We start from the raw sequence: 26100 nt of genomic DNA on the forward strand, positions 1-26100 counted from the left end.
TTTTTTGCCTCAACGGTCTTTTGCCCATCAAATTTGGGCTCTATTAGAGTTCTTACTAGTAAGGAACATATCAAGTGGGTTTAAACCTAATACCAAGAAACAAAAAGATAGGGACAAGCCTAAGGATCAGCAAAATCCTATATTCAGCGGGGCTAAATCTTAATACTAGGCCAACATTAATAGAGTCATTAGGACTCACTTCACTTTAGGCTCTGCAGAGCCAAGGCAAGAAAACCTTAGGGATTGATCTTGTTAATTTGATATTCCTCTTCTTCAAAGTTTATCCCCTATAGCATAAATGGTCAATAATCTTCTATGATTTGTTGATAAACTTCCTAAGCATAGTAGCTAACTAGAACCAAAAAGTAGAAGTAAATAAGTAATGACCAACATTTTTAGTTCTTAGTATATGAAAAGGTAATTAATTTTTTTGTTATGTATTTCATACAATCAAGTGAATCATCAACTTGTTCTTGAACTTTTAATAGACCAATGTTTTATCCATTGGGATACAGAGTCAAAAATTAGCAAATTTGGACCTTTTTAATCAACTTGTGATTTAAATTGTCAACATTGAGCTTTAAATTTCATTCTTACCATATCTTTTTAATAAACCCTAAACCTTATCAATTACAAAAAGCAATTACCTAAATCTTTAAATCAATAGCAATCAGGAAGAGATATACAATTTCTGTGAATTGTGTTAAACTAAATGAAACTTGTCCATATCAATCTCAAGAGTATAGATATATAAGAAAGGAGATAAAACTCAAAGACAAAGATATATAAGGAAAATTCCTTCTCTTGAAGATATTTGTAATGATAACAAAGACTCAAAAGATAACTCAGAAAATTGGCCATTGGTACTAGATGTTCACTTTTATATTCAAGTATACCAAAGCTGACTTCATTTGTATAATTATAGAAGAAAAGGATGGACTATAAAAGAAACATTAAAATGAGAAAATTGTACAGATAATCAATCACCACTTCTCATCTTGAAAATCCATATATAGGATTGCAACAAGCTACAAATGAGAGGGGGCACATGTCAAAACAAGAATGGATAGAAAAGGTGGAAAGATTGGAACAAAAAGATATAAAACATTCTTTAAAAGTTTGATCAGAAAAAGGGAAGTACTTGAAATAGTAAGTGAACATTTATGTCATGCTTTTTGACTTTACTCTTCTTTGTCCTTCATTAAAAGCATTATCAATTGTAGTGTAGTTGATTCATTGTATATCCTACACGGGGAGCTATACCTAATAGAATTCAGAGGAAGGTTATCAATCCAATGATAACCTATCCAACTGTTAGTGCTGATTTAGTCTTCTTATTTGGGCATTTAGAGTTAATTTGTATGTGTTTTCTTGAAAGATAGTCTGTTCACTAATAGATTTTTGGCGACTCTACTGGGGAAAATCGAAAATGAAGATTTAGTGTCTACTAATTGTTTCCTCAGTTTTATGATTATCTCCATGTGTAGGAGATTGGTGATAAAACGAAGACCATGCCAGATGTAAAAGTCATGAGAAGGTCAAGGCCAAACCCTTCTCTCCTAGAACTTTTTCAAATTGATGATGAAGTGTTATGCGAATTTGTGGACAACTTTAAAGAAAGCATTTCCCAGGTTGTCTGAAAAAATATAAGTTTGGAAGATGATGCTACTTCTTCGTTGTTGTGGAAAAGTCTCTATGTGAGATTTCACAAGTTGAAAGACTTGCAAGAACTTGAGGAGAAAGTGTCTCAATTGAAGAAGCATTTGGAGGTGGGTGAAGAAGAAGCTCTAGTTATCTCAGTCTCATCCTTCTACTTCAATCACCTTGTCATGAATGACCAAGAAGTCCAGCTAGAGTTACTATAGTCTCATGTTGATCTAGTTTTAAAAGATGAGAATATCTGTGAAAGCAATGGAGAAATGGTAAGCACTAATAATGAAATCTTGCCTCAAGTTCCTTTTTCACCTCTTGTAGAAAGTTTCATAGCTAAGGATCATGATGATCATCTTTTTCTTAAAGATTCTATTGAAATGCTTTCTAGCAGTGCCTTATTAGAAGATGAATCTTTAAAAGTCATGAAAGATTGTGAGAATAGTAACTCTTCGTGTGCGAATGCTAAAAAAGGCCCCATTCTAGAACCCTTTCACTTTAAAAATAATGTAGCAGTAGATATTATTGTTAATGCTGATTTTTAAAATGATGCTGAAATTTGTCTTCAAAAGGACTCTGTTGTGACTAAACATTTGGCCAAATGACTGAATCTGGAAACAAAATCAGAGAAAAAGGCCTTCTTACTTGAAAAAATTCTATAGCCACAAGAAGATCAAAAAGGGGTAGATAAAGACTCTCAAGATGAAAGTGAAAACCATGGCAGCAATGATAATGAAGGTAAAGACAAGTTGTCCATTAAGGGGGGAGAATCTCCAGTAGCATCTTCTTACTTTACTTCTCACAACCCTTTTGTTCTTGCTAATCATGTTGGCACTTAGGGAATCATAGATAAAGGTGCTCTTGAATCCTTTTTCTCTCCATGTTTTGAAATTTTCAGATTTGAAAGTGATGATAGTCATCTCATTTCAAAAGTTCCTGTTTGTGAAAAATTTGACAACAACATGCTATTGGAGAATCAATCTTTCACTTTTTATGAAATGGATGAAAGTGATATTAGTCATCTTTCTTTGGAGAGTTTCATTTGTAACAAGATTTAGAATAATCTGCAGTCTGAGACTGAATCTTGTACTTTCATAGAAAATAAAGACAACATTTCATGCTTTAAAATTTGTGATCAGCCCATGGAAAGATCTGGTCAGTTTGAGGATGAAGTTTGTAATTATGACAAGGTGAAAGTGCATGTGGAATAGCTTCCTTCTCATGTTGAAACTCTAATTGAGGAAAGAGGTGCTGAAGTTAACACTTAGCTCGTAGATTACTTGGTTGAAATATGGAGAGGAACATTCCTTACTCAAGAAAAATAAATCATAAGCATATTCCTGTTGTCTCTTAAGCTAGAAGACCTCTCTCAAGTTATCCCATTTGATGATAATATAATTCTTCGTAGAGATGAGATAAAGATGCCTTTGGATGAAACTCCTAGTGTTGAATTTCTTCTTGAGAGAAAGAGGTATGAAGCTAACTTCCAACCTAATGGTGACTCGGTTGTTGTGTTGAAGAATGACCTTCTCAATGAGGAAGAGGAAATTATAGACAGATTTCTATCATCACTCAAACAGGATCATCTCTTTGATGATGGCTCAGGTATTCATTCAAATCAAGTTGAAAACGAAACATTGATAAGTGAGTCTTCTTTTCTTTCATCTATTTATGGTTTTGCTGATTTGAATTGTGGAAGTAGTGCTGGAAAATGTGATGGCACCTTGGGAAAGGAAAAAGATGGAATGTATTGCATGTCTAATGAAAACTTTTTTCTTGAAAGAGTAGAAGAAATCACATACTTGAGATTTGATCCTATGTTGGATGAGGCATCTCTTTGTCTACAAACCAATCATGATACTAAAGGCCATATGCAAAAGGTGACCCTTGAGGACAACATTTTCAGACCTTGTACACCATTTCTTGATGAAGTTTCTTCTTTTCATTTTTTTTTTAGTTTGAATTGAAATCTGACCTGATGAATATGAAAGATCAATTCTCAAGTGAAAAGGAGTGTTATGATGAGTTATGGCTATTTAGTAAAAAGTGTTGGGTCAACATATTCATGTGTGCTTTAAATTTGAGGTTTCACATTGAAGGAGTCATCAATAAGCAATGGTTTGGAGCTGCACTATTGTGACATGGTTTACTAATGTAGAAAGGCTCCTACTTCTCCTAGCTGGTAAATGGATTCACATGACTTTTTATTTCTTATGTTTCTTGTGGTGGGCTTTCTTCCCACATTTGTATATACTTTGTAAATATGCTTTCAATGTGCGTAGTGTTAGACTGAATAATGTGCAAGCTTCATGCATACTAGTAGTTTAGGAGTTTTGTTTGGCTTTGCCCTACTCCCCTCTACCCTCTCTGCAAGCAACTCCCAGTTTTCTCTTCTTAGCGATTCTATCACCCAATGGATAAGGTACTTGTCTTTCGCCAAAGATTGTTGGAGTTCTTTGATTCTGTATCAAAATTAGTCCCACAGTTAGAGCTCTTGGTGGTACCCAATATGGACACAATTTTAAAACTTTTAGAGTGGAGTTTCAAACTACTTTGAACCTTAGTTCAAAGCAGTTTGAAGTGGTTTGATATTGATTTAAACAAGTTCAGTGTTTCTTTTAGCTTGAGATGGTTCATCTTGCAAGGTTCAATGCAGAAGTTCATATTGTGAGATTTCTGGTGATTTCATTCCCCATTTAGATTCATGATTTGAGGTGCAAATTCATTTGATTTAGAGAATTTCAGAATTCATGTTCGGTTTTCGAGCTCCATCCCGATTCAATGGTTCAAGGTGGTTCGAAACAGTTCATCTTGCAGGTTTAGATTAAAGGCCTATTCGAACCTTGAGATTGCATAACATATGATTACATGCTCCTAATTCAGAAAGAACTAATCACTCTTCCAGGTCAGAGTTCAAAATCATCCAATCAAGAAGAAAACTTATAATTTAGTTGGCATTATAAGGTTTAAAGTTCGAAATTGAGCCCACAAAAAGGTAAGAAAAATGACGCATTGATAACAAACCACAAATGGACGTAAGATTACAGAGTTTCAATGCAAGTAATATCTCTCGCTCAATGCTCAATGATTCTCCATATCCTAATTGTTGGAGTCAAAGCCGACGACATTTAGGTGTAAAGGTCTAACTCATCATACCCTACGTGGAGCCTCAACTCAACATGGGAAGTGAGTAGTCATGTGTACGAATAAGAAATGCACAGGTGCATGCTAGGTGGTTCACTGATTCCATACGTGCATCTATTGAAGTAAAGTTTGAAAAAAGATGACATGATTCATCTGCATATAATGAAGAATTGTCATAACTAGACTGAGACAAGGATATCTACTAGACCCGAGCCATGAAATTTCGCAAGCCATATTCAAATGACAAAAGGATGCATGTGATTGCACTCGTGGAAGATGATGCCAAGTATCGACCTGAGGGGGATAAATAAGAAATTGGGACTTTCTATCATGAAAACCAACCACCAAGAGTCATGATAGAGGATCATAAGTGTCTGACTTGCCTGAAGGTGGGAGTTTATGCACAGTTTGGGTTGCAATGAGAATGGGAATAGTGATCTCGGATAACACTACTAGTCGACATCTCCCACTCGAAAAGCATGCAAATTGTTTGATAGAATGCTTGCAACAGTTTGAAAATGAGGATAATGAGTTAGGGTATGCCCAATAGAGAGGTACACAAACACATTCAGCACTTTAAAGCCAAAAGCTCAAAATTCAGAGGTCCAGTGATAGAGATGAAGTTCCTAGGGTATTGACTTGGACAAAATATTAAATCGTGATTCCATAAATACAGAGGAGAATTCAAGGCTTCCGAGTGTAGCCAGCCTAAGTACCTATATTATCAAAGACCATGAGAGGAGGCAATGTCATCGTTGTTGGAGCCACATGAGTCCCCATTGTTGTGTGGGAAAAATGGATGTGTAAATGGAGCAATTACCATATTAGTTGGAAAATTGACAAAGTTTGAAGATCTAACAATGAACATCTTGATTCATGATAAATGTATTTGCTAAGGGACTGTAGATAGCTCTCCTCCTGCCCGAGCTCGAAGGATGTGGTAAAGGAAGAATAAGCCTTTACTTTAAGTGTGAACATTTGTTCATTTTGTATTAAAAGAAAATGCAACACAAAGGTGAATCCCGATAGGATGTTTAAGTATGAATTAAACACACATGGAAATGATAGAAATATAAGGAGATGGGAAAAACGGCTGCTTTCAAGAATCAGTTTTAGTAACTGAAAAGAAACTGATTCATCTAAAGAGTTAAATATGCAAGAAAAAGAAAGACAAGGGGTTCTAGTTTTTCTTAGTTTTTTGGGATTTTTTTTATTTTTATGGATAGCAAACTTTGAGATTGTAGGAAGACCAGAGCTTTTATCTTCCTAACTTTTGTGTTAGTAAGAGCGGGGAAATTTTGATTTTAAATGTAAAGAAAAAGTTGGGGGCTGGGGGGGTGGAGAGTGGGGTGCGGGAGGGAATTTTTTTTTCTTCCAAACAATGATTATGATGCAACATGTAATGAGGTCTGTGTGAAAGGAGACTTGGGAGATAATCGCACACCAAAACTTCAACTTTAGGCGGTTTTCTTTCCACTGATTGTTATCTTTGTGTAACTTTTATTTTTCTCTAAACGCATTTAGTGTCGATGTTTTTAAAATATATTTGATTTCAAGATGTCTTTAATGCTCTAATTCTTCACTTTCTTAGGTTTTCATTCTCTTTGTAACACAACATTCGGGTAAATGAACTGGGTGTCATTTACTATTCATTTTCTTTTCAGTCACTTAGTCTTCTCGCATCTACATTGTGTTTACAGATAGATGTTTGTAAACCTTTCTTGCTTTTAGGTCAAAAGCATTATCAGTTGTAGTGTAGTTGATTCATTATATATCCTAAATGAGAAGCTATACCCGATAGAATTCAGAAGAAGGTTATAAATCCAATGATAACCTATCCAACTGTTAGTGCTGATTTAGTCTACTTATCTGGGCATTTAGAGTTAATTTATATGTATTTTCTTGGAAGACAATCTGTTGACTAACAAGTTCGTTATGGGAGCCTGTTTTATGCATACTTTGCATTTTTTGAAGAGTTTTACATGTTATATTTTTGGGTTACTTGTGAGATCCGAGTTAGGGTTTTACACATGATTTTGAGGAGCTAGAGGCAGTTTTCTAGTTATCTATCAATTAGACATGTGATTGAGATTAGTTCTTAATGATTTCTTCATAGTTTGTATCATTTTTTACTTATTTTTTAGGCATGATCTTGAAATCTAAATTAGGGTTATGAGCTCTATTTATTGTACATTTAGCTCGTTATGAGGGATCTTCTTTCGATATAGTTTTCTACACATTGCAGATTTTGAGTTGATTGTAAGAGCAATTTTGTAGCAGAGGTTTTTTTAGCATTGGTTCTATACATTTGGCGATTCTTTCTCATTGATTCTCGTGCAATATTGTATATTCTTTACTTTTATGTTGTGTTCGTCCTTCATTTAAGTTATGTTCCTTATTGCAGATTTGAATCTTGATACGTGTGATTACAAGTCTTTGTTTGTGTCCATGATTCTTTTTGCAAAAAATTGGTAAAACCTAGGTTTTCCTTTCAAAGTAGAAGTTTTAGTCCTTGCATAGAAACACTTTTGTAGTTACATGTTTGTCTAAGTATTGTGAATCAATTGTGTCTTGCATAATTTGTGTTGATCTGATTAAAGTTACATTCAGAAATGTCAGTGTATCACCTCATTTAGGTTAGTGTTTATTATTTGTCATTCATTTCTCATCCCTTATTTCGCATATAATTTAGGTTTTAAGTGATCATTATTTAAGAATCAACCTAGCTTCCAAAGATTTCATCTCTCATTTTAGGACAACCCACTACCTGAGAGAGTTTCCATGTTTCAATAGGATAGCTAGATTATGCATCTTGCTATAGGTGCAATCCTGATTGACAACAGTAATATTTCATGACGATTAGAAAACTTCCTATTATTATTAAGTTTCGTTAATACTTTCTACTAAAAAAAATTATTCTGAAATAATTTCCAATGTAAATAATATTTAAAATTAAAAAATTCAAAGATTCACCGATAAAAGTAATTTGGTTTTTAAAAATAATGGAAGATTCGCCAATAATTTATATCTTTCTCTAGAGGGGTTTTTCTTAAAGTTTACACTAGTTTTACTCTAGAAGGGTTTTTCTTAAAGTTTACCCTAGTTTTAAAGATTTGAATTAAACTCTAAATAGTATAAGCACATTAACTCTTTCAACACTAGATGAGGAAAATTGATAAAGATCCTATATAGATATGAAATGATAATCTGCAAGAATAGAGGTTAGTCATAGAGTAATATTTTGAAACATGCAATAGCAATATTAGTGATTAGTTCCTCTTGTTTTGTTGCCAAAACAAGAGGAAAAAAAATGCAAGAAAGACAACCCTCAAGCGACAAGCTTCCAAAGAAGGTTAGATGAACAGATAATAGATAAAACAATAAAACCTACACACACAAGATGTTAGAATGAGCTTAAAAATTACAAAAAACTCTTCTCTCAAAAAATGTCTCCATTAAGGTGAGCTCCAATGAATGACAACCTTCAACACAAGAACTCAAAACAAGGATTAGCACCTATGCTCTAATACGATATAAGAAAAGATAATGAAGAGAAGGGAAACTAAATAAATCCAAGTGAATTAAGTGAGAAATAATGTTACCATGAAATAATCAAGTTCCAAGAACATACACCAATGTAGAGCAACAAAAGAGACACATATTTTGAAAGGTGAAAGCAAAGAAAACCTTGTGTGTGTGTGTGTGTGTGTGTGTGTGTGTGTGTGTGTGTGTGTGTGTGTGTGTGTGTGTGTGTGAGAGAGAGAGAGAGAGAGAGAGAGCTCATTACAATAACATCAATGTGATGTGTAGAGAAAAATAAGGAAGAGGCATCTCTTTTATAGAGATGAGAAAGGAGTCACATTTCTAACTCTATCTTCTATGAATGCCACATTCATAATAAGTGTGTGCAAAATGTCAAGATCCTCTGAAGGAGGATAAACTAATTTCCTTTTTGAATAACAAAATTAATTGTCCTCACATGTGGACTAGAGGGCAAACTACAAATAGGAATCCTTGGAGTATCCCAAATTAAATGCATTGAGGAAAGATTAATATTTCTAACAAAATCCAAACATAATCCAAACGAACCTCTCATTTTTCTTTTATAATCGACATCATTGATTTTCCTTTACTTTGCCTTTTCATTTTCCTTTCCTTGTTCTTTCAATTTCCCTTCTCTTTTAGTTTAATTTGGAGAAGAGGAAATAAGATATTGATTTTATTAAATTTTTACTAAGTTCACTATAAAAACCACTTTAATACTTTATTAGATAATTAGATTAAATTATCTTTAAATTTAATTTTTTAAATTATTTTTTGATAACAAAAATTGAATTATTTAATTAGATTCAAATGTACAAAAAAAACCTATTAAGTGTTAAAAAAAAATTTAACTAATTCCTATGTCTCAATAATTACAAAGGTAAAATAAAGTTTATAAAAAAAGTATTTGCTAATTAAAGAAATTGCATTATTTGATTATAATGAATCAAAACTTGACTTGATTACATAATATAATTATTAATTACTAATGAATGAAAAAGATGAACTACTTAAAATAACAATTTTGTTTTTCTATTTTTATTAGTTCCTGACGGGCACGATACTTAGGATACTTATGGAATCATTGAGTTGTATATATCAATTTACTTCAACCAATCAGTTTTTAAGAAGTTTTAAAGATTTTTTATACATGAATGTTTTTTCTATAGTTCGAAATTTTTTATCTATTTTAAAATTTAAAAAGCTAATTTACTTTGTTTTTATTGACCTTTAACTAAAAAAAGCCATGGAAAAATTCTAATTTATGGGGAAAAAAATTTTAAAATAATGTGTGATTCTTTTCAGAAAGTTCTCTCTTTCCCAATAACTTTTTGGAGCATTACAGAAACCCATAAATTTTCAAAAGTTTCTAGAGTTACTACTCCAAGTAAATTAAATGTGTGTAGGTGCCTTCTCAACATTTTGATATAGATTGCAAGTCCCTGACTGATATGATATGATATGATATATTTTAATGATGTCCACGAAACTAAAGTACTCTATGGGACCCATGCAATCACCCTCCCGAGTCAGGAGTGGAACTAGACAGTTGTAAAGTTTTGGTTAACTTGTCTCTCCTTCTCTGAAATTTGGTAATCAAATCCGCTGCTCTCTTCACTTGATCTTCCTCGAATAAATAGTTGAAGTCCTTGTTCTGTAGTATTTTTGTATAACCAGATCTGATATCATTGTAACCCAGGCACTCCTTGACAAAGTGTTGCTCTGTCTCAACTATTCCCATATTACAAAATAAACATGTTCTGTCTGCCCACTCTTCCTTTGGAACTTGCCACTGACCAGTTTCACATCACAGCTGATGTGAACTAGTTCTAAGTTGTGCCATCAAAATTTTTGCTTTCCAGTTAATAGGTGCTCTTATATAGGCCTTTTCATCATGACTAGAAGTGGGATTAAATTCTTTAATATAATAAGATTTTTTCCGCCCTATGTGTCTTGTCCACAGAATATTGCGAAATTTTTCATTGACAAACTTTTTTTATTTCTGTAATGTTATCCGGGCAAGTTTGGATGTTAATATCTCATTTTCGCATCCATTTGTCATTTTGCTTCATCCATGTGCTTTTCCGCCTCACAAGTTTTTCCTCTATGATCAACTTGGGCCAGCGATGTGTTTCCAGACTTTGGGTTTTCTTTAAATAGCTTATTATCCGGACCAAAGCAATGGCTTCTAATGGAAAGGAACCCACCTCTGCCAAAAGGATCTCATACAGAACTGCGGTCTTGACTTTAAGATTGCATGTGATGAAGTGTTTTTGAATTCTTTCTACTTGCCGCCATTTCCGTTCGGACATACTACCTCCCCACACTTCACATCTGTATAGAATAACCAGAGTGATCAGCAAACCAAAAAGAGTTTTCATGGTCGTCCAATCCCATAATTCTGCGTCCCTACACTTGTTTTGTAAAGAGTATAACGCCTTCTAGCCTCCTTGGATCATTTTTTATCTGCAAGTATCCCAATTGAGTTTGTTATGAAAATCGATGCCCAAGTATTTGTACTCTCCCACAACCTCAAGTGGGCTATTTTCAAACAGAAACTCGTCTTGTATGCCCCTATTCTTCTTCAGCGAGAAGATCATAATTTTGGTTTTGCTAGTGTTAACTTGCATTCCTACTTCATGACAAAAAATTTCTAGTGTTGTCAAGTGCTATTTCAAACCTTTAGCTGTTTTAGCAAGAATTATGAGATCATCTGCATATAAGAGCAATCTTATCACAAAGTGGGCCAGCTGCACCCCCTCACCATTGGTCTTGTTTATCCACTCTTCTAACTTGTCAATATAGAGCCCGAATAATGTTGGAGATAGCGAACACCCTTGCTTAACCCCGATGTTGCTGTCAAAATCTTCTGATAGCCCTTCTGTCGTTCTGATTTTAGCTCTGACCTACTCATATAATCTGCAAACCACTGACCTAAGTTCTTTAGGAACTTCCAACTCTTCCATTCTATCCCATAATTTATTACGTGGCACTATGTCGAATGTTTTTTTAAAGTCCACGAAATAACAAAAAGCCTCATTCCCCGGAGTGTCCCAAACTTTCTCAATCAAGTGTCTAAGAGTGATGCCATGATCTATAATAGAGTGTTTCGGTCTAAAGCGTGCTTGCCATTTTGCACATTTGCCTTCTGTTTCAGCCCATTTGCTGATTTTTTGTTCTACCAAGTTGCCAAATAACTTGCCAAATAGTGGATTGATCATGATGGTTCAATAATTAGAAGGATTGTTTATATCTCCACTTTTGTGGAGTGGGATCACCACACTTGTTGTCCATTTTATAGGGAAACCTTCTCTATTGACACTGTTGAAAATTTTAGTGATGTGTGGTGTGAGGGTTTCAGCGCCCCATTTTAAGTATTCAGCTTGAAGCCCATCTATATCTTGCGCTTTACCGGCAACTAACCTCCTTATGCCTTGAATAATATCCTTTTCGCTGAATAACTCCCCTGTAGTCTCTGTTTCCATGGTTCTACGTTCTCCTAGATCACACTCGTAGAGAGTCTTGGCATATTCCAGACATTTGGTTCCTGTTATGTTGTGCTCTATCTGAATTTTTTTATGTTGAAGCTCTTTCCAAAACTTTCTGAGGTTGTTTTTACTAAGATTAATCAACTCAATTCTTCTCTTGTTTACATACTCTTCTTTTTTCCTTTTAATCAGCTAATCATACTTTTTTTTACTTTCTCTATTTATGTTCTTTTTCCAATTTTTTTTTTGCTGTTTTGCATTCCTCATCAAACCACGGATTGGCCGGAAAAGTGTTCTTGGCTTCTCTTGTGGCCCTAGATCTTTTACACTCCTCCAGTGCTTTAATGATAGTAAGAACAAGATTATCCTTGTCTATGAAATGTTGTTTATCAAACTCGCGATGATTTCCCGGAACCCTAGACAGCCGCAAAAGAGAGTTTTGGACATAGTGCCATAGCTACCTCACATGCTTGCTAATTCAAGGCCCTTTGCACACCTCATTCGTCAGCCTCAGTCTTCCGATACACAGAAATACAAAGAAGCAGGAGGACAAGAGGAATGATGGGATTAAGATTTTTTTAACCTTTTTCTTCATCTTCCTCTGCAATTGCTCCCCGCGGCTTGAATTTTTCTTATTAGATTCTCATTTTTATGTTTTAGCCAGAGAAACCCAAATTGGGTTTGAATTGTGGGTGTTGGTATTGAATTATTTGGCAATCTGAAGTATATTTTCTAACACAGTGAAACAGAAATCCCACGTTGAGCTGATGACATTTTACAATTTGAAATTTGCTTGAAAGGATAGGATGAGTAAGAATCTTTTTAACAGACACTGATGGAAGTTCCACCCACTTCACACAATGATTACGCACTTTTGATTTCATGGCAGATTTGGGATGCTTGGAAAAAATTCCCAAGAGCTACGAAGGTAATCAGTCCGCACGCCAACAGCCAGCTTTCTATTAAAGCTTTCTCTCATTTCCAGAATTTAAGATGACGTATGGTTAAAATTTCTATAATTTATTCGTTGCCCAGAAATCGTAAGCAGAGGAGTAACCATTGTATTGGCCAGAATGTTGAAAGTACAGAACATAAATTTGCAGCAGAATCATGGCACAAGGATGAGGCTGTTGTAAATCCAGTCTTTATGAAAGGAGAATCGTAGTCTTGAAAAAGACTAGATACATTTTTTTTTGCGAAGTCCACCACAGGCGGAACCTGTAGTTGACATAAGGATACCCAAACTTTACCCAGCCGAAGAATTCATCACTCTATTCCCCTGCACAAAATCCAATAGCTTATCGCCTGTCTACAGTGGATATACATAAAAATTAAATTTGAGGGTTGCGGTCTTCCCGAAACCACTTCTCACTTTTCACCCAGACGATGCAGACATGAAAACTAAATTTGAGGGAAATGCGAGTTTAAAGAAGACAACAATAGAGAATTCATATTTGGGTAATTTTGAGGCCCTGCACAAAATTAGTTGATGGATCGATTCCCCTGAACAAAATCCATATCTACGATATTAATCACTCTATTGAGTCTTTTGAGTATTTCATTCCTCCACAAGTATCCATTTTCAGTGACAAATAAAATGTAAATTTTATCAGATTTAAAAACAATGAGCAGGCTGAACACTAGACAAATTCCCAACGAAAATCTCCAATACAGGGGGGGGTAAATATGAGACTGCACTACGTATTTAAAAAAATGGTAGTTAGAAAATCCAAACAAACCTAGGGCAGTGAGGGATTCACATAACCATTTTATATAATAGATCATCAAAAGTTAATCCATTCCTGATAAATTCTGCACAAATAGGAATTTAAACTACGTTAGAAGGCTTTGCACACTGAAGAAATGCTGATGCCAAGGAAATACAATTGTACTGCATGCAGACCAAGCATTCAGCAGGCCACATACCCAGTTTGCAACAAAAATGGCGTGTTATTCAATTATAATTATATTAAATAAATTGGGTCTCGCATTGTCCCATTTGTCATCTGAGGTACCCTATTGTTCTGTGTGGCAGCTTAGAGTTGTATCACTCTTTATTTTGTCGCGATGCTTAATTTGTCCTGTATCTCATCATACTCATTCTAATTGCTTATTGACTATTCTGCCCTACAAACATTTGAACTCTTTCAGACTACATTTTTAACAAATATAAGAACAGATATACACACAAATGACAATGAAACTTGAAATATATCTTTGCAATCGCCAGATCCATATCGACTATAATATAGAATACGAACATTCCATTAAAGAAAAATGAAACCAAAAAACGAATATTTGCTTGTACTACCAATGTCTAAAATTTTAAAAATGGTAAGTCCAGATAGTTCCTTTATTATCAAAATTGTAACTCGTGATTCAATAATACAAATACTTCATCGTTGGATCTGCATTTTCTATGGAATTGCAGAATTTTTCTGCCATAGCTTGAACACAGCTTTCAAAATGCTATGTCTGAAGCTTTATGTAAAAAATTTCAATACTCGTAGTAAACGTGAAGAAAACAAACATCGTCAGGAAATAGTAGATGCCCATAACATATTTTCCGGAGAATAGCTTGCTCAAGCAACCAGTCTTTCTTTATATTCCTCCTCTTCTATACTCAAGGCAGCTAGCAGCTTTGGCCATGATGCAGCAACGCCACCTGGCAAGTCAAATTCAAGAAGTTTTCCTCTGCTTCGATAGAACTCCTCGACAGGTAGGCTCTGCGCAGGAACACAGATAGTAAATTTAAAAACATAAAAGAGTTGTGTTAAAAATAACGAAGCTGGAAAATAAAAATTCTTGAGGCGGTGGGTTAGCTGGAGTAAATAATCGCTCAAAGCAACCAAAAAGAAATGCTTATACAAACATGAAATGTAAGAGGCATACCTTATCTTGATACACACGAAGCCTTTCTTTCACAACTTCTTCTGTATCATCTGACCTAGTTATCAGCTTGGATACACAACCTGGCGGGGGCAGAAGAGGATCCATGTATATGGCTGGCCTGCCTTCTTCTTCTTCAACATTTATTGAAGCCACATTAAAATTGCCCCCACATTGACTGCACATTCTCCTTCCCAAACATTTCTGAAGCAAGACATCTTCTCTGAGCTTGAGGTTGATAACCAGGTCAATATCTATTACTTGTTCTAGAATTTCCTGCAGTCAAAGGGAAATGTACCCCGAGAAGTGAAATAAAAATGTCAGTTTGGACAAAGTAATTCATAATATGCTAATACTCCACTCACCCCAAGAAACAGCTGTATATAGACCCCATATTATTCATCACTATAGAATAAATTGCTACTCCCCACAAAGAGATGGTAATTTCCTATATACTTTTGCACTGTTCCTGAGTTGTAACTGAGCTATTAACTAATCACAGTATGACAGGAATTCCAGAAAACGTGAAAATTCTAGATGAAAATAATTCACAAAATGAAAAGTGACACAAATGAGTAAAGATCATATAAAATAGGATTAGGAAACTAGCAAATTAAAAATTCAATCAACAGATAAAAATGAAGTGCAATGTTCTTTAGGAAAGGAGCTTTCAAGAACTGGTTCTGAGCATGCTTTCTCCTTGCTCTACCAACCAAGCCACAATCTATTGATGAGAAACAGTCATTCATACCACCAACCTCATAAAATCTAACAGGTATTCAGGAAATGAATCCAGGATAGTCCTGATACCATCTGTTCGCAATTAGTTTCTGGGGTAGAATAAGCATTTGACGCATTTGTAAAATCATCCCTTGATCACAATCTTATAAATCGCATAAATATAACTATACAGAATGTATAAATTTATTCAAAATTCAAAGTATAGGTATAACTGCCAAGTATCATGCATTGGTGCAGAATGGGTATGTGCACCCAGAGGATTACATGTACCTGTGCATCACCACACATTCATGTAAGGTGTCGCAGAATTCACTGACATGAACTTGAGACTTCTGGTCCATAGCTATATCCTATACTTTAAGTAATGTTATTTCTTAGACCTTGACAATGACAAGTGACAGTGATTGAAGGACTGGTTTGAAAAAAGACTTGATCTTTTCCTCTGTGGTTCATGAACTCCAATTGTCCCCAAATTCTCCTCTCATTTGGGCTGTACTCAGCAAATTCTCTAGAAATTCAACTAGCTGTGCCTGGATTCATTATTGGAATGAAGTTGAATCTGAATCTACTGGAATAGACAGTATATTCCATAAGATACTAGATTAAAATGAACTTGTTCTCATTAATATTTGCCAGAAGCATCCTTCTGCCACCAAGGGGTAAACCGAAAGCATTGAAAATAAGAGCAAAAATAAATGCTTGGGTAAAATGGTCTAGTGGTAAAGAAAGTTTGAAGTCTCCACCTGAAGGCCGAATTCCACAATGATTTAAAAAAAAAACTAATTTTAGTATCTCACCTTAGCAAACTCCTCAAGCTGCCACTCAAAAAAGGCCAACTTTTGGTATAACACAATAAGGAATAGATATTCACTAAAAGCACTCTTCAAATTAGAAAGGGAAACTCCCAGTAAATTAAAAAATTTAAAAACATAACTAAATTAGACAACATGCACTTGCATTTTACAATCTTTACAATGATTTTTGAGGGGGTTCATTCATGCTGAATAAAATTTAAATGTGTCTTTTGATTTTAAGTTTTTCATGCACCAGCTAAGACTCAAACCTAGAACCTTTCACTTATTGTTGGAATGTTCTACCACTGAGCTAATTGCTCCTTCGTTGTCAGTCTATCTTTGGTCTAGGTGTGGCTTGATTTTAATATAATGTCCCCAAGTTATAAGTATCCAAATTTTGCCCTATCACGATTTTTTTATACCTTTCACTTTGATTAAAGCCCTGCAGCACAGTTAAGAGTTTATTTATATCATAATTCATAGTTAGATTTCTTCAATTAGAAACAAATATGATCAAATCAATAGATTGGTAGAATTAACAATGAAGTGACCCAGCCAGAGAGTGTTATGGCAGAGTGATTTGATGAGGTGCCCTAGAAACCTCCTACCTCAAGACCAAAGGTAGTCCAGTGTGTCCCACTTTGGTCCCATGTGGATTCCCTGGCCACAATCATGAGGTGGTGTGATTAGAAAGTGACCTCATTACCATTCTCCCAAATGTACACTACGACCAGGTAAGAACAATTATAAAGAATTCTTGTAAACTAATACATGTATCAAATAATACTCATGCCCAAAACCAAAAAGTCTGAAAGATTTGATATTCTTATCTTTTATACTTCTTTCTCACTACCAATGATTGAATGATTAATATAGGTCAATTGAACTGATTAAAGAATTGATGGCAATTTTGTTTGCTTGATTCCCAATTAATATTTGATGAATGGTAGAATAAATTCTTTTGATTGATGATTTGATATGTTAGTTTTAATGTCCCATTTTTGTGTATGCATCATCTACTTTTAGAGGCTAGCATATTACCAGAGGTTCTAGTAGGCTAAATGTGGTGATCAAGGGGCCTTTTGAGGGTGTTTTATGGCTCTTTAGCTGACCTTTTAGTGCTTATTTTAGTACTATTCAGCTTACTGTCCGATTATATTTTTTATGTGGCTTCCGAAAATCATCAAGGACACTTTGACTCACACTTAACTACTTTCAGTAATTCACTTGGATGTTTTGCTTATACTTACTATTCATAGAAAGTCACTGAGGTGTTTAGCTGGCATCATTTCTATATCTAGAAAGTAAATGGATTATTCCCATTAGTTGATATTAGCAATTATCAAGAGTTCAATTACTTAAGTCAAATTATCGAAGTTAAGAAAAGTTTAACTTTAGATATTAAATGACTTTATGATATAACTAAATAAAGGGGGTTAAAGAGAAATTAAGGAGTTTCATAAAGTGACATAGGAGCATCTTGGGTGTAAGGGCAATCTTACATTACCCAAAAATAATTTTGTCCTATCCTTACAATAAGGCCTATTCCAGTGTAGAGTTGTTATTTCCAGAAGTTTACTGTTTTTAGTAAGTTGGTCATTCAAGCTCAATTGTTTTGATGTCATCCATAGGGATTCATCTTAGATATATCAGCCTACCAATAAGGTTTGATTGCAATACCAGGTGTATTTGTGAAGCTATTGAGAATTTTCGGTAGAAAAACTTTTAACTCAGTTTTGAAGGCCTAAGAGGCTATGAAAAGGGGTCCAACCCTAGCTATATGAAGTTTGCACAAGTTATATGCTAGAGTGAGGGGCGTCATTTCTAAAATGGGGTTATCATAGTCAATCAGAGCAACAATTGATGAGTTATGGTCTTTGGAAGTTGTGCTACCTAAAATTATGAAAAAATGAAATTATTTGGGCCAACCCTAATGTAATAAAATATGAAAAATTATAATAATGTAGGGTTTGGTCGACCTCAAGGTCTTGGGCTGAGGAAAATTGTCTATATAAACAAGGTCCTTAGGGTTGTCTAGCACAATTTCAAGTGGTTGGTGGTGGCTCTAGCATACAAAACATTGTAAAGAAAAATGCCTATGTGGCTTTGCATGTATTTCTGAGATTTATAATTCCAACTTGTAGGAGATAATAAGAAGTCAACTTTTTGTTCTCGCAACTTCTTGTTATTTCTTTGTTTTTGTTATGTGTTTGTGTTATTAAGGGGAGTACCCTTCATTAAGTAGTTCCTGAGTGTGTATAGATATCGCCAACTGTGAGGTAGTTTGCACTAGGATCGTGGTTGTGGGTTTGAGCAATAAGCACGAAAATGCATCCACAAAAGGATTGTGGTGGAAGAGTTGGAGGTGTGACAATTGAGGGTTTTAGAGCCCTCCACAGACAGGTGCAAGGATTGCACGAGTAGTTTCGTAGCGGAATGAACATTGTGGTAAGGGATGAAAGCGAGGATGAATTCAAAGAAGGGCATATTGAACAGGAAGGAGCAAAAGAAGCTAGTGATCTTGAGGAAGATAGGCTTTTCAGGGCTAGTTCAATGATTGGGAAAAGATCCAAGATTGATGTCCCCCACATTTTCGGGAAATCTTAAATTGGAAGAATTGATCGACTAGATCAATAAACTAGAAGAATATTTTTAGTATGCAAATATCAAAGATCTCTTGATAGGGTCAAATTTGCTAAGGCTAGAATGAAGAGTCATGCGAAAATTTGGTGGCAGGAGATTCAGTTGGAGTGAAATAGAAGAGGAAAGGAGGAAATGACAATATGGGGCTAGATGGTGGAGAAAATGAAGAGATAATTCATTTCTATCGATTATGAGCTTGATTTGCTAAAAAAAATGCAAGGGTCGAAGCAAGTGGGAAGATCTGTTTAAGCATATGTAGAAGATTTCTATTTGAGTGCTCATTAGAACAGATTATGCAAAAGATGATAAAGAGAAAGTTGCTTGTTACCTAAATGGGTTGAGGCCAAGTATTGAGGAGGAATTGAGTCTAGTTAAAATGACCAGTATTGAAGAGGCATACTAGTTTTCCGTAAGAGTAGAGGAAAAATTGAACAAGAAGTTTCAAAATAAGAAAAACGGACGAGGTCGTGGTGGCTAGTTCAACGAATGCTCTTATGGAGGCCAAAATGAAGATTTTAAAAAGAATGACAAAGTAAGCAAGTAGTCAGAATTAGCGGGGAAGTAATTCCAATTGTTTTTGTAATTAGAATAATAGGGATCAAAGAGGAAGAGGGCAAGGACCAAGAAGAGGTTTTCGTGGAACTTGTTTCCATTGTGGTGAAGAAAGTCATAGAGCATATGAATGTCCTCAACACCAAGGAAGGACAGAGAGGAGAGTTGAAGGCCAAGCAAGAGTTGCAAATGTAGATGAACATGTCAAGTCATCACATTCTGATGATGTTAAAAGAGGATAAGTCCTAGTTAACAAAATAGTCGAGTAATGAGAATCAACCTAAACAAAGGAGCAACTTGTCTCATACTAGGTGCAAGTGTGAGGATAAGTGTTATGATGTGATTATCGATAGTGGGAGCACTGACAATTTTGTGCCAAAGGAGATGGTCACAAAGTTAAAACTCAAGAGAGAGAGACACCTACGTCCAAACCAAATTGCCTGGGTGCAAGATGACCACAAGGTCTTGGTTAATGAACAACGATTGGTAAGTTTAATAATTTCAAGATTGGGAGCTACCATGATGAGGTACTATATGACATCATGCTCATGGATTCATGTCATATGTTACTGGGAAGGTCATCGCAGCTTGGTAGATGTATTGTACATGATGGTTGTGTGAATACCTACTCCTTGACAAGGGATATAGTGAGACATAAGCTAAAGCCATTGAAGGACAAAGAAGAAAAGGTGTGTAGTATTGCTAGAATATGTTTAATTGATGGAAGAAAGTTTTTATAAGGTATGAGGCATGTGTGTTTTGTTGTAATTCTAAAATCTAGTAAAGACGAAGTAGAGATATACCTGCAGAAGTTGAAGATTTGTTGGGTGAGTTTCAGAATATTGTTTTCAATAATGTGCCTAATGGATTGCCACCAGTAAGGAATATCAAGCATTCAGATGGACTTAATTCTAGGAGCAAGTTTTCCAAATAAGGCAACACACAAAATGACACCAGTAGAAAGTGAAGAGTTGAACATGCAAGTATAGGAGTTATTATAAAAGATATTAATTCAAGAAAGTCTGAGACCATGTGTTGTACCAACAATATTAGCACCAAGGAAGAATGGGGAATGGTGGATGCGTACAGATTCTCGAGACATCTAAAAAATTACAATCAAGTGCAAATTTCCCTTGCTAAGGAAGGATGATATTATAGACTAAGTGGATCTGTGTATTTTACAAAGACAGATCTGAAGAGTGGATATCACCATATCCAGACCAAAGAAGATGAATGGAAGACTACCTTCAAGACAATTGAGGGGTTGTATGAGTGGTTAGTCATGCTTTTGGGCTAACCAATGCACCGAGCACATTTATGTAGCTCATGAATGAGGTACTAAAAGAGTTTCTAGGTAAGTTTGTCATTGTTTACCTAGATGATATTTTAATCTTTAGTAAGAAATTAGAAGAGCATATAATGCATATTCATAGAGTACTTGAGAAGTAAGGAAAGAGAAATTGTTGATTAAATTCAAGGAGTGCATATTTGTGAAGGAGTTAGTGTATTCAAGATTTGCAGTTTCAGCATAAAGTCTAAAAATGGACCCAGAGAAGGTGAAGGTTATCCTTGAATGACCTACTCGAAAGAGTCTTAGTGAGGTAAGACCTTCTCATGATTTGGCTAGCTTTTACAAGAAGCTAATCAAAAGTTTTAGCTATATTTGTGGACCCTTGATTGAAACAATGAAGGGATAGGAAGGATTTTATGTGGACTACAAAAGCAAACAAGAGTTTTGAATTGTTGAAACAAAAAGTTACTAAACATGTTTTAGCGCTTCCAGATTTTAATAAGGTGTTTCAAGTAAACTGTGATACTAGTGGTAATGCAATAGGAGTTGGCACTTCCAAATTTTAATAAGGTGTTTCAAGTAAACTATGATACTAGTGGTAATGCAATAGGATTTGGCACTTCCAAATTTTAATAAGGTGTTGCAAGTAAATTGTGATACTAAGGGTAATGCAATAGGAGTTGTTTTGAGTCAAGAAGGCAGACTTGTTGCTTACTTCAGCGAGAAGTTAAATGATATCAAGAGAAAATATTATGTTGTGATCAAGAATTTTATAGTTCCGACATTGAAGAAGTGGATACATTACTTTTTCCATAAGGAGTTTGTTTTATATTTTGACCATCATGCTTGCAATATTTGAATAGTCAAGGAAAGTTCAATCAAAGGCATTTGAAATGGGTTGAGTTTTTGTAGAGTTATACATTATTTTTGAAACACAAGAGTGAGAAGTCTAATAGGGTTATAGATGCTCCTAGTAGGAGATAGATTTTGTTGACAAAGATGCAAATTGAGGTAGTTGGGTTCAAGGAACTCAAGAGTTTGTATCCAAAGGATCCTGATTTAGGTGTAGTTTGGAAAGCTTGTATAGAACCTATGACTCTAGACAAAACCAGGTTGTGAAGAAGTTTGTACAAAGTATGTTAAGTGGCAAAAGTAGCAAAGTAGAATACAAAGGTTATATCGGTCAATATTTGTACCAAAGAAGTCATGGGAGGATATCAATATGAACTTTGTTCTTGGCTTACCAAGGACTCAGCGAGGACATGATTCGATTTTTGTGGTGGTCGACAAATTTTCAAAGATGACACATTTGATTCCTTGCAAGAAGACTAATGATGTTGTTCATGTGGCAGAATTGTTTTTTAGAGGATTGGTGAGATGATGCAGAGGAACTTTTAAAACCCATCAATCTTCATTAGGATCCTTTTGATCCTTTTGCTCCATTCAATCCTTTATTATAAAGGCTGCAAATTAGAGACGACATTAAACCTATAAAAGGGTTTCCAAGCATTAATCACATCTTTCTCCTATCCAAAGTCCACTCCACCACTTCAAATATTTTTAAAAACACAACATTCATATTCTCAAGTTACCCATATCAAGCTCTAATCCAACAAATGACCCATACACAATCAACGTCGAGCATGCGATATAAACTCATGACTTTTATTGGTAGTTTCGATAGTACCCAAATCAGACACTTGTAACTTTTCAACATTTAACAATATTAAAGATCTTTCCCGTCAATCTATGTAAAACTAGGTTTTGAAGCACATAATCAAAAATCAAGGAAATCTGATGGTGAAAGCATATTTTACAATCTCTACACCGAGGCCCAAGGCCTTGCTATTGCAAATCAATAACAATTAATATTAATACCCTTGAATCAGTTTAAATGCAAACAAAGCTACTGATATTAGAAATACAGAATCATAAAGAAATTAAAGTTGTCCTCAAACCCGTGAATTGATTATCCAGCAAGCGTATACTATTCCTCATAAATCAGGACTGTCATATGTGACTTCTAAACTAATACCATATACACAATACCATGAACTTAAACAACTGATTCTTGAAATCAGTTTAAAACCTTGATATAGCCAGCAAATAATGACCTAATATTAAATGATACAGAATCCATGCTAAATCGTTTTTAATTCAATACGGCTGAAACATGTTATTAAACTAATCAACAATTTAAAATCATTTCCTCTTTCCTATTATCATCTACTACATGGAAACATGTTATTAAACTAATCTCTACCAAGTAATGTTTCCATAGATCCCAAAGAGGCCTAAGGAAGATGCTCTTTTAATAATAATCATCTAATCGAGATATAGTTCTCATCAAAGGGTTAGGTGGCTTAAGAAAGATCTCTTCCAAGGGATTAGGCAAGGTAGTCTGGGTAGAATTTTAGATTAATATTTACTAATTCAATGTTTCTAATATGTTTTACATGTAATTTTCGATATTGGACTAACCATTTGTTGCAAGGTATAGTATTCGATCCTAATCCAGAAGAGGGGACATTACAGTGGTATCAGAGCAATGATCTTGCCATCCTGAAGGGTAAAAAGATGAAATATGGGTATAGGTATTCTCTATGTATATTGTGTTTCCATATATCCACACACATTTAATATGTACTTCTATTGTAGATTGATTTAGAATGATAAGTGCATTTCATAGGGACACAATTGAGGCATGCTATTATATAAACATGAATTTGGGAAAACCGTAAGGCACCACTACAAAATAGTCTATAAGATCTTGGTCATAGAAAATGAAAGATACTTGTATTAAGTTAGTATACTCAACTATCCAACCATAAGAGAAATATATATACAATTTTGCTCGAGGACAAGCAAATTTGGGAGGGGTGGACTGTCATGACCCAAAAGTAGCGTATGAATGATATTTATATATATTTTAGAATATATATATATATATATATATATATATATATATATATATATATATATATATATATATATATATAACTTCCTTAAATATAAGTATATAAGATAACATCAAACACGTTTTAACATATATAAATAATATATGTTGGTTCTATTGAAATTACAGCTTTGAAAGAGATCTAAGCATCAAATATAGCATGCTTATTATAGATGAAACCCACCATATGATGATAATGGGCATCTATCATAATGGGCAACTATCATTCTAGTAGTGACCAACTATGATATAGTGGGCAACTATAATGTAGTGGACAACTATGATATAGTGGGCAGCTATGAAGATAAACTGATAGTAGACAAGGACAACATTGAAGGTAAGCCTTAGTGGCTAATAGTGGGCAACTATCATAAAGGATAACTATGAAGATAAGACTCAGTGGACATCTATCATAGGGTCAACTAATCTTATCTAATCATAGTGGACAACTATGATATATTGTATTTGAATAATTAAAGTTTCCAATCTATACATTGGAGCTTCTTGTATCATAAACATATGAAGTTGTACATGTGATGTTCTATTTATTTTGAGACATTAATAAAGGGAACATCTTTGTTGTGTGGCTAGGTTTTTCCCTTCTGGAAGGGTTTTCCCAGGATAAATACATGTCTTTTCTTCATATGTTGTTCTGATTTTTCTATATACTGCTGCTATGTGATTCTCGTTCTAAATTCAACGTGGTATCAGAGAGAGGTTTGAGAAACGATCGTGAACCAAAATAGTGCCATTGAATTCTGGAAGAATCATGGGATTAAGGGGTGAAGCCAAAAGGCTGATTTCAAGTAGCTGCATGCTTGGTGTTGCAGTCATGTGACTGTGATACTGTCACATTCATTTGCAGCTGCAGCATGTTGGCTGTTTGTAGTTGATTATTGGGCTGTTGCAAAGACAATGGACATAATTTGCATACAAATTGCAGCCAAGGACAACAAATGTTGACCACAGTATATCCAAGTTGCTGTGGATTAAATTTAGGAAGAATCTATACAGTTTGTCACTGTATTCAAATAATTCTAAGAGGAGGAATTAAGATTCAGAGGGAGCTTGATCAGCAGAGGGAGAGTGCCAAAACCTTTTGCTAAAGATCAACTAGCTCGTGTAGCAGTGTGATAGCTAATGCTCATTGTTTGGTCAAACATTGGAATCAACTTTGATTTGTTGTGATGATCAAAGCATTAAGTTTGTTGTCCCTATTGAGAGAGAATCTTAGCATTCAAACAATCCCTTGAGAATGGGATCTTCTGTATGAGAGAAGTTTGAGGTGCAATCCCTTGAGAATAGGTTCTTCTCCGTGAGAGAAGTTCGAGGTGCAAGTCCTCAATCCACCCTCTGTGGGTAGGTAAGGTGAAATCATCCACTGCAAGTAGGCATGGTGATGATACAGTCTTTTTTGATAGGAGAATGAGGTGAAAGTCCTCAATCCACCCTTTGCAGGTAGGTAAGGTGGAATCACCCACTGCGAGTACACATGGTGATAATACATTCTTCTCTGGGAGGAGAATGAGGTGAAAGTCCTCAATCCACCCTTTGAGGTAGGTAAGATGGAATCACCCACTGCGAGTAAGCATGGTGATAATACATTCTTCTTTGGGAGGAGAATGAGATGAAAGTCCTCAATCCACCCTCTACGAGTAGGTAAGGTGGAATTACATGCTGTGCAAAGGCAAGGTGATATTATGTTCTTCTCTAGAAGTAGAGTTTGTTGAACGTTTTGGGAACATCCATGGTGGAAGACACGTGTGATTCCATGACTCACTTTCATAAGCGTTTTGTTGTTTCATCTAGGAGTAGCTATGATGAATAACACTTGCTGGTTAAATTGTACATGCTTTAAATTTTCACCCTCTAGGAGTAGCTATGGTGAATGAGATTCTATTATGAATATTGTTAATTTATGTGTACTTTTATCTTCACCCTATAGGAGCAGCTATGATGAATTCTTTTATATGACATGATACATATTGAGATTATGAGATTATGAACTAACTCTGACTACTTGCAGCTGAGTGAATTTGTTATGAGGCACTTATTTGAAGATCTCTTTCTCCCTGGGAGGGGGTGATGAAATTACAGCTTTGAAAGAGATCTAAGCATCAAATATAGCATGCTTATTATAGATGAAACCCACCATATGATGATAGTGGGCATCCATCATAATGGGCAACTATCATTGTGATAGTGATCAACTATGATATAGTGCGCAACTATGATGTAGTGGATAGCTATGATATAGTGGGCAACTATGATGTAGTGGACAACTATGAAATAGTGGGCAACAATGATATAGTGGGCAACTATGATGTAGTAGACAGCTATAACGATAAACTGATAGTGGGCAACTATCATAACGACATCATGGAAGATAAGCCTTAGTGGCTGATAGTG

The 26100-nt window shown here is 35.0% G+C and overlaps 1 protein-coding gene across 1 annotated transcript in view; it reads right to left on the reverse strand.

The window, feature by feature from the left end:
• Window positions 1-14148: 14148 nt before the first annotated feature.
• LOC149545095 (putative adenylate kinase 6, chloroplastic) overlaps window positions 14149-26100 on the reverse strand; it is a 191005-nt gene continuing 179053 nt past the window's right edge. The window contains exons 4-5 of the mRNA XM_089795590.1: window positions 14718-14990; window positions 14149-14551 (exon numbers count right to left, since the gene is read on the reverse strand). Coding sequence (XP_089651716.1) covers window positions 14408-14551; window positions 14718-14990 — 417 coding nt within the window. The 3' untranslated portion in view covers window positions 14149-14407. The remainder of the gene's footprint in view (window positions 14552-14717; window positions 14991-26100) is intronic.

Source organism: Cupressus sempervirens, chromosome 8, assembly GCF_028749045.1.
Source record: "Cupressus sempervirens isolate cs-2001-9-10 chromosome 8, ASM2874904v1, whole genome shotgun sequence".
Classification (NCBI taxonomy): Eukaryota; Viridiplantae; Streptophyta; class Pinopsida; order Cupressales; family Cupressaceae; genus Cupressus; species Cupressus sempervirens.